Source organism: Tupaia chinensis, unplaced genomic scaffold (assembly GCF_000334495.1).
Source record: "Tupaia chinensis unplaced genomic scaffold, TupChi_1.0 Scaffold148801_1, whole genome shotgun sequence".
NCBI classification, from domain to species: domain Eukaryota; kingdom Metazoa; phylum Chordata; class Mammalia; order Scandentia; family Tupaiidae; genus Tupaia; species Tupaia belangeri.
This window is the reverse complement of record NW_006208648.1, coordinates 183489-193647: the sequence shown is the minus strand read 5'-3', so window position 1 is coordinate 193647 and position 10159 is coordinate 183489. Positions and strand designations below refer to the sequence as shown.

Here is a 10159-nt window from a genome sequence, read left to right as displayed (position 1 = left end):
GGGAGGGAGAGAGAGACGGAGAGAGAGAGAGAGAGAGAGAGAGAGAGAGAGAGAGAGAAAGCACCTCTTGGGGGGAGAGCCGCACCACAATCCCTCCACTTCTATTCTTCTTTCAGAATTCCCAGCATGTTTTCTCAAGCTACCAGGTTTGGGACTAGAACCGCACAATTAGCCATAAGAGATCCAGCTGCCTTAACCACCACTCCACAGGCTGACCCCCCAATTTATTTATACTTGCCTTAAATAATTTTTTAGAGGAATTATTTTATTTAGTTTCCTTCCTTCCTTCCTTTCTTCCTTCCTTCCTTCCTCCCTCCCTCCCTGTCTGTCTGTCTGTCTGTCTCTGTCTGTCTTCCTTCCTTCCTTCCTTCCTTCCTTTCTTCCTTCCTTCCTTCCTCCCTCCCTCCCTGTCTGTCTGTCTGTCTGTCTGTCTCTGTCTGTCTTCCTTCCTTCCTTCCTTCCTTCCTTTCTTCCTTCCTTCCTTCCTCCCTCCCTCCCTGTCTGTCTGTCTGTCTGTCTGTCTCTGTCTGTCTTCCTTCCTTCCTTCCTTCAAACCACAGTCAGCCATGTGGGAGTCTAGCACCTTTAACCACCATGCCACCTGCTGGCTCCACTTGCCTTAAATCTTAATAAATAAATAAATAAATAAAATAAAATCTGAGTATAAATAATGTTTTGTTTGCAAAAAAATTTTTTCTTCAATTTTCAAAAGCTAAGCACAGGAGGCCAGCTGGTGGTGTGGTGGTTAAGGTGCTGGACTCCCCCATGGCTGACCATGGTTCATGACCCAAACCTGATGGCTTGAAAATCACACGTGATGCATGTGTGTGCATGCTTAGAATTCCAGGAAGAGAATGGAGGAAAAGGAATTGGGAGTGGCTATCCTGCCTAGGGGGTGATTTCTCAGTTTCTGTCTGTCTGTCTCTCTCTGGAGAACGCATGTGCCCTATTCCAAAAACCAATCAAATATAAACAAAAAAAAGAAGAAAAAAAGAGAAAAGCCAAGTGCTGGCCAGCTGGCTTTTCTAGCTATACAAAATATGGCACAGACATGGAGCCCGAGGGGAGAAGCCCCTAAAACTCTTTGAGGAGCCCTGTGGTCAGCAGGACTTCCTCAGCAGTCCTAAGACACTGCCTTTCCCACTAGGTGGACATCTGCACGGAGAGCAGTGTGACAGCCACAGCGGTGAGACGGCTGGCGGCTGAGCGCAAACGAGGGCGAGCTGAGTCCCCGGAGCCGCGCTGGCGTCCTGTAGGAATACGCCGCCAAGCGGCACGGACGGCTTACAAAAGCCATTCATGGAACGGCGAAATGATCACCTCACTAAACCTCAAGCCTTGAATACATGTCTTTCAATACCCTGTGTTAGGGCTAGTAGGTGTGGTGGTTAAGATGCTGGACCCCCACATGGCTGACCACAGACCAGACCTAGCGGCTGGCTTTCTCACTTACCCCCTCTTTCTCTCACTGTCTCTCTCTGGTCAAATAAAATGAATAAGTAATGATAAAAATAAAAAATTTAAATAAATAAATCTTTCCCAAAAATTAAAAAAAAAAAAAACTATGTGAAGAACTGAGAATGAACGAAATACTACGCATGAAATATAATATTACCCCAAGGAAAAATGCATGTGTGATTGTTTGAGTGGCAAGGAGAATGGGCCACTATTTCAAGGAACACCATTATTACTTGAAAGGATGACTGAGGGGCCAGCAGTCACTGGAACCCTTTATGGCCGACCACAGTTTGAGTCCCTCACCCTGGGGCTTGAAACTCACATTGAGCATGTGTGTGTGCATGCCCAAGATCCTGGGAGGAGGATGGAGGGGAAGGGGTTGCAGTATGATCATCTCCCTGGGGGTGAGTTCTCACTGTCCCTCTCACTATCTCTGTCTCTCTTTATGGTGAGTATACATGCCCGAAGGCAAAACTCTCTTTAAAAAAAAAAAGAATGACTGAAGAATTTGTTTAAACACTTTCAGTTTCAAATACTGAAAATATTTGTTGTCAATAATATTCAAGCAAAAGCAAAATTTTGGAAAAATTTGTATCTGACTCTGAGATGCCAGCTTCTCAATAACTAAGGAATTTTATGATGAAAAAAAGTGATGACATTAACTAATGAGAATTCTTTAAATATCTAAAAGGAATGTATCAATGTTCAAAAGACCTACATAAAGTAGGAAGCCAGTAGGGATCTTGGGCATGCACGCACACGCACCTGGCGTGAGTTTAAGCCACCGAGTCCAGGACTCGAACCACAGTCGACTACACGAGAGTCCAGCGATGTAGCCATTACACCATCTGTTGGTCCCAAAGCCAGTAGTTTTTAAATGCCCAGTGCATGATGCTAGAAAACTGTGCAAAGGAATGTGTAATGGATTTTCATGTAACAAGACAGAAAGCCCATTGATACGATTTCAGATTACATGTTTATTGAATTTTGATGTAATATCAAAGATGAATATCTTATTTTTAAATGTATTTATTCATTCATTCATTTTAATATGACCAGAAAGACACACACACACAGAGAAAGAGAGAGGGAAAGTGAGAAAGCAAGTCACCAGGCAGGGACTGGAACCCTGGTCGACCATGTGGGAGTGTCTAGTGCTTTAACCATCACGTCACCTGCTGGCCCTAGAATATCTTAATTATCTGAAAAAACTATTCAAATACTCTTGCCTTTTTCAGTTGTTACATATCTGGGTAAGGTGGGATTATCTTCATATGCTTCCCACCAGATAATAAATCACAACAGATCGAACACGCAGTCTGTGATGCTCTGGGAAGGTTCCGGGCTCACATCTGGAGGTTTCCCTGAAAATATCAGCCATGCACATGCCCGTGACTCCAGCGCTGGCTAAGGCAGGGGGACTGCAGCATGAGGATCCTGTTAGGAATGTCTCTCTCTCTCTGTTTCTCTATCCTCTCCCTCTCAGAAGAATGAAGTAGACTTACAAAAACAAAAGGTGTAAGTGGTTCTGGGACTACAACATCTGAGAAGTGCTGCTTAAGAGCATGCTACTCTGGTGGTCAGCAGGTGGCATGGTCGTTGAGGGCACTGGACTCCCACATGGTCAATCATGGTTCAAGTCCTGGACCTGGTGGCTTGCTTTCTTACTTTCCACTCCTCTCTCTCTCACTTTGTCCCTCTCTGGTCAAATTAAAATAAATAAATAAAGTTAAATTAAAAGATAATAATTATTTTATTTTTTTTAAAAAGAGCATGCTGGGACCAGCAGTTAGCGTAATGGCAGCAGGGGGAGATGGAGGCAGCGAGACTTGTCAAGAGCACCTCTCTCCCCTTATCTCTCAGGAGAAAAATGAAGCAAACAACAACGAAAAAATTAAAACAGACAAACACAGGGCCAGCAAACAGCAAGGTGTTTAAGGTGCTGGATTCCCACATGGCTGACCATGGTTCAAGTCCTGGATCTGGCAGCCTGAAAATCACGCCAGGTGCGTGTGCGTGCATGCGCCAAGTCCTGAGAGGAAACGGGACTGCAGTGTGGCCATTCTCAGGGGGATGATCTCTCACTTTCCTCACTGTCTCTTTCTCAGGCAAACACACCTTACTGGCAAAAACCTTAAAAAGAAAAAAGACAAATCCTTAAATGGTCTTTTATGAAAAATAGTTTAAAAAGCACTAGTCTAGAGAAAAATGATTACTTCAACAGAGAACTAAGGACTTAGTTATCTAAAATATATTTTATTTCAGATTTGATTAAGTTTTAGTTGTACTAGACATTGGTGGGAGATTCTCTGAGGAATTATTTGGAAGCCAGATTAAAATTTCATATGTAAAATAGCTTATGAGATAAGAGAAATAGACACAATTTTGATTTCCACATCATCCCCTCTGAGAAACAAGAGCCAAGTACAAATCTAATTAGTCATGTGTCACTAACAAGGAGACGTGTCCTGAGAAACGTGTGGTTAGGCAATTCCAGCTTCGTGCCTGTGGCCGATGCTCTCACACATGCCTGGCTGGTACAGCCCACAGCGAGACGACAGGCCTAGCCTATGAGAATCTCAGAGGGCCGCGCCGTACATGTGATCCACTGCTACACACTGCTTGACTATAAAATAAACGAAAGATGGCTGATCAAAACTCCAAGGGTTAATGGAGGAGAAACAGAAATACAATCTAAACGAATACATGAACTTGGAAGAAGGGGTAGTGGTTACAGGTAAGAGAATTTATGACATAATCTGTTTCCAAAAGTCAGAGTTATTTCTTCAGAAGCAAACATGATCCCAAAGGCGATTACATTACACTTGAAGGCAGGAAAAGCGAAACTCTTAGGTATCACGATCTCATTTAACCTGCGCTTTCAACTTCCCTGTTAAATCATTGACCAAGAGGAAACAAACCAGTACTTTGTTATTTGTTAGCACTTTGTTTCCTGCCAGGAACACAATAAAGGAAGAGTGAACTAGAAATCTAAAGACCTGAAAAATCAGGACCAGCAGTTGGCGTAATGGCTATGTTGCTACATGACGAGGTCCCATGTAGCTGACTGTGGTTCGAGTCCCGGACCCAGTGGCTTACACTCATGCCGGGTACGTGTGCGTGCGTGCCTGAGATCCCAAGAAGAGAATGGTGGAGAAGTGATTGTGGCATGGCCATCCCCTGTGGGGGTGATTTTTCGCTTTCTGTCTCTCTGTCCCTCTCTTTCTGGTGAGTGCACGTACGCTATAGCGAAAACCTCTCCAAAAAAATTAAAAAATAAAAAAACCTGAAAAATCAAGATATAAGCCCATCTAACTATGAATACTGAGCTAACCTGCCAACAAAAAAAAAGCAGGGTCGGCCACTGGTGTGGTGGTGAAAACAGCTGGACCCCACATGGCCAACTGCATGGTTCCAGTCCTGGACTCTGTCTGTGGCTTGAAAAACAGGCTGAGGGCACCAGCAGGTGGTGTGGTGGGCGCTGAACACTCCCACATGGCCGACCACGGTTTGAGTCCTGGACTTGGTGGCTTGCTTTCTCACTTTCCCTCTCTTTCTCTTTCTGTATCTCTCTTTCTGATCAAATTAAAATGAATAAATGAATAAATAAAATTAACAAAATAATTCTTTAAAAACAAAAAGACAGGCTGAGCATGGGTGCCGGTGCACTCGGAGTCCCGGAAGCAGAGCAGGGTGGGGGAGGGGCTGTGCTGTGTCTGTCCGCATGAAGGGCCCTCACGCTCTTGCTCAGTCCGACAACTGCACACACCCTCCTGAAATTTTAAAAAATGATAAATAAATATAATGCAAAGATAATACCATCTAGTTTTAAATTACAAAGAATTATCTCTGGAGTTGGGCTGGCCCTGTGGCTCAAAGGTTAAGTGCGGTGCACAGGAAGCCAGACCCTACTCAGCCGGATGCAGTCTGAATCCTACCCTAGGGCTTAAAGAATACACTGGGCACGTAGGCATGCACGCTCAAAATCCTGACAGAGTGGAGACACGGCAGAGAGGGGTTTGTGGCTTGATCACACCCCACTGGGGCGGTTTTCTCTCTCTCACTCGCTCGCTCTCTTGCTGGTGAGCACACATACCCTTTGGTAATTAAAAAGAAATTCTGGGGTTAAAAGTGACAATAGGCTGGGCCGATAGGTGGTGTGGGGGTTGGGAGCGCTGGATTCCCATGTGGCCAACCGAGGTTCAAGTACTGGACCTGGCAGCTTGCTTTCTTGCTTTCCCTTTCTCTCTCTCTCTCTCGCTGGTCAAATTAAAAAATAATAATAACATGGGGACCAGCAGGTGGCATGGTGGTTAAGGCGCTGGACGCTCCCATATGGTTAACCACGATTCGAGTTCCAGACGTGGCAGCTTGCTATCTCACCATCTCTCTCTTTCTCTGGTCAAATTAAAATAAATGAATGAATAAATTAAAAAATAATAATAACAATAACAAATGGAATTAAATAAATTATTCTTTGAAAAAAAGTGACAATAGGCTATCATGGAATGCCATTTAAAACTCTCAGCAAAAAAATTTATTTACATATCTATTAATTACAGTATGTATATAGAAAAAGAATTACCTTTAAGTTTTTAATGTGAGTTACATATCCAGAGGATGAGATCATGAATACCTTTCATTTTCCACCATACAAATTTATAGAAAGTGTTACTTTTCCCCTATGAACATCCAATATTTTCAATAGCAGAAAAAGCATGATTTAATTTTTTTAAAATATCCTTTCATTTATTTACTTATTTAATTAGACCAGAAAGGGACAGAGTGAGAGGCAGAGAGAGAGAGAGAAAGCAAGCTGCCAGGTCTAGGACTCAAACCATGGTCGGCTATATGGGAATCCAGCACCCTTAACCACGCCACCTGCAGGCCCCTAATTTTTAACTTAAAATAAAACCAAACATTGTAATACAACTTAAAATTGGAATGTAATTAAAATATCTTTCAACATGCTCTCACAAAGAATTATTATACCGCTGCATGTGAAAACCATTAGACACGTTTCCCAGTGCTAGGAATGTGACTGCTAGTGACAGTGACCAGTGATTGCTACACGGGCAACTGTCTGCAGAAACATGAATAGAAAGAAGTTCATGCTAAAAATTGAAATCCATGTAGTTTTTTTCATAAGCTGCATTTTCCACAGACGTTTGAAAGACTCCGCATGTATGATCAAGACAAGTTTTACAGTGTGACTTAGATGAAACAGCACGAAATGCTTCACAGGCATCATGTGTAAAATACAATCAACAAAAGATTTATGCTGTGTTTTCGGTTTTCAGATAAACTGTGGGGGAAAAACCCGAAAACCTACTTCATTTAAAATTCTACTGCGTGACCACACAATGGAAGGTTATTTGATAATAAAACGGGATAAAGCACTGATACACGCGAAAACGTGAATGAGTACCAAGAACAGTGTGCTGGGTGAAAGAAGGCAGCTGGACAAGTAGAGCTACAGACAGAAGGAGCTGCACCTGCTGAGGCAGCAGGTGGGAACGCGGAGTGACTAAGGATCTGGGTCTCCTCGCTGGGGAGGTGGAAATGCTCTGTCGGTACATCAGACGGTGGCGATGGCTGCACGGATCCGTGACTACCCTAGATACCACTCACTTTAAAAGGTGAATTTGGTAGTACATAAATTATATCTCGAAAAGCTATTTTGGGACCAGCAGATGGTATAATGGTTACATAGCTGAACTCCCACATAGTAGACCGTGGTTTGAGTCCCAGACCTAGCGTCTTAAAACACACCAGACACGTGTGCATGGGTGCCCAAAATCCCAAGAGGAAAATGGAGAAGGGATTGCAACAGTGTGGCCATCCTTCCTGGCGGGGATGTCTCACTTTCTGTCTCTTTCCAGCAAATGCACCTGTTCTATGGCACAAACCTGAAAAAAAAAAAAAAAAAAAAAAAGGGCAAGCATGATGCTGGCATGAGTTGTGGTTCATGAAAGAAAAAAAAAAAAAAAAAAAAAAAAAAAAAAAAAAAAGGGCAAGCATGATGCTGGCATGAGTTGTGGTTCCAGCTACTCAGGAGGCTGAGGCATGAGGATCGGTGTATAGCATAATCCTGTCTTTTAAAAAAAGCTTCTTTTTCAACCTAAACTGGCAAATTTCTGGTAGTTAATATAAACAAAATCAGTCTTTCCAGGACTAAAGGAGGAGACTGCCTAGTGGGTATCAGACCAGATTAGGTTAATTAATAAAACTAAATTTGAATACTCCCTTTAAAATACAGATGAGGCACAAATTGTGCTTTCATTTGTATCTCGTAAAAAAGCTGAAATTAGCAAGTTTCCATAAAGTAATTAAATGTGAAACTCTCTATATAATCTCCGAAGAAGGCTCTCCTAAGAGGAGAGGACTAAGGAGCTCGACTCTCACATGGTATACGTTCTTAGAGCACTCTGGGGGCCCAGACGCGGGCACGAGTGGCTCTCTTTAAAAGGCATGGGCTCCCTGGAAATGCAGTGTCCTTTTCTTTCCCACACACAGACCACAGGTGATCAGGGCAGCACATCTCAGAGGCTACTGGCCCCACCCCCTCCTTACACAAGAGAGGAACGAGGACAGTCTCTCCCACTCCCTATGACTGGTGAATTCGATGGTTTTTCCTCTAATATAAAGTAAGGGAGAGGTTACGGAACTAAACTGGAGACCATGCGCTGATCTGGAACGCAGCACTGAAAGCACTACTATGTCACAGTGTTGCTGTCATGAGGCTACGTAAGAGACACTCGGAGAGCTGCTCGTCACAGCAGCCTGCACTGAAGTAGACACTCAGCACTGGTGCTTTCTTACTTCTCCCCCATGCCTCCTCGCTCCCCGCCTTACGTCAGCACGACACTGACGGCAGAGCAGCTCGGGTCGGCTGGCAATCCACACTGAGGCAGGTTCCTGGCACAAGAGTCGTGGAGAGGGCTGATCCCGTTACAAAGCTGGCTCGTCAGATTAAAGGAGATGCTTTTCTCCTTGCAACAGTGAACAGGGCTCTCTGGGCTCGGACCTACTTGGCGGCGATATGGCTAAACGCACCAACAAGGTTGGCATCGTCGGTAAATACGGGACCCGCTATAGTGCCTCCCTCCGGAATATGGTGAAGAAAACTGAAATCAGCCAGCACGCCAAGTACACTTGCTCCTTCTGTGGCAAAACTGAGATGAAGAGACGGCCTGTGGGGATCTGGCCCTGTGGGTTCTGCATGAACGTGGTAGCTGGTGGTGCCTGGATCTACACCACTTCGGCTGTCGCAGTGAAGTCTGCTATCAGAAGACTGAAGGAACTGAAAAACCAGTAGAAGCTCCACAGACATTTGGAATATCAGTAGCCTACAATAACTGGGTTAATTTATGTAACAACAACAACAACAAAAAAAAACAGTGAACAGGGACCAAGACAGAACTGTAGGGTGAAAGAAAAATAAATAAACGCAGGGACCAGCAGATGGCATAATGGTTACATTGCTGGACTCCCACATCGACCGCAGTTCAAGTCCTGGACCCGGCGACTTAAAACTCACACTGGGTGCATGTGCATTGTGTGCCCAAAATCCCGAGAGGAGAAAGGAAGAGAAGAGATTGCGGTGTGGCTACTCCCCCTGGGGGGTGATTTCTTGCTTTCTGTCTCTTTCTCTCTCTCTCTTTCTGGCCAGTGCACTCACCCTACAGCAAAAATCTCTAAAAATAAGTAAATAAAAAATAAAATAGGTGCGAAGCTGTCAGAGACAACAAGTAATCCAGCACAAGACCAGAGTGAGCTCACAGGGCGGATATCCAGAAATAAGAGCCCCGCTCAGACCTTTCCCGCCACTGAGCAAGGCCCTGCCCAGATGCTGACTGTCCGGGGTCTCAACCATGTGTTTTGGTCACACCACAAACCATGTGTTTTGGTCACCCTCCCCCAAAGGAATAAAGTCAGGACATCTTTCCTTAATTTTTTTTTTAACATGCCTAAGATAAGATTCTGTTACATAGTCAAATTCAAGCAATACTACTATGTCGTATCAAATTTATAGAGGGGAGTTGATGCTAAAATAAAAATGTTCAAAGAAGGCTTGGGCCGAACACCTATTAAGTTCATATAAGACATCACTTATCCATATGCTATAAAAGATATAAAAGGCCAGTCAGATCAGGGTCTTTTAAAAGAAGGGAATATGAAAGAAATGATGAACACAGATGTGTATTCTTATATCCACATACGACATTTAACATTTGTTCCCCACCTCTTAGCTAACATGCCTTCTCTTACCTCTTGTGTTAATTTTGGTATGAACCTCAAGCTGGGGATCACTGGACACCATGCAAGGCCACCAAGGGTAGGTCCCCACCTTGGACCAAACCAGATCGCCAACCTGGAATTTCACACCAGGGGATACTTCTGGCGTTGGAGCAGAAGACAGGATCGGCGGAACCTACAGGGAAGGTCATCAAATATCAGAAGAGAAATTTTAAAAAGGAAACTATATACGAAGTACATTAAAAATCTAACAATATAAAGTGTATCTTCCACTGTGGTTTTCTTTGATACCTGCTATCTGTAACTTGGAAAAGAGAAGGAAACAGAAAAAAAAAAAAAAAAAAAAAAAAAAAAAAAAGATAATGATGAATAAAAATTAAATAATTATTTTTTAAAAAATAGTGGGGACCAGCAGGTGGCATGGTGATTAAGGCGGGGGACC

General features: G+C 43.6%; 1 protein-coding gene across 3 annotated transcripts in view; it reads right to left on the bottom strand.

Annotated features, from left to right (window-relative positions):
* Positions 1-10159, bottom strand: part of NSD3 (nuclear receptor binding SET domain protein 3) — an 86691-nt gene that overhangs the window by 55235 nt on the left and 21297 nt on the right. Inside the window, exon 1 of one of the 3 annotated variants that reach the window (XM_027769150.1) lies at positions 9730-9896. The exons of the other annotated variants lie outside the window; for them this stretch is intronic. Within the exon in view, the coding sequence (XP_027624951.1) occupies positions 9730-9781 (52 nt within the window). The 5' untranslated portion in view covers positions 9782-9896. Of the gene's footprint in view, positions 1-9729; positions 9897-10159 lie in introns of those variants that run through there. 3 annotated transcript variants of the gene reach the window in all.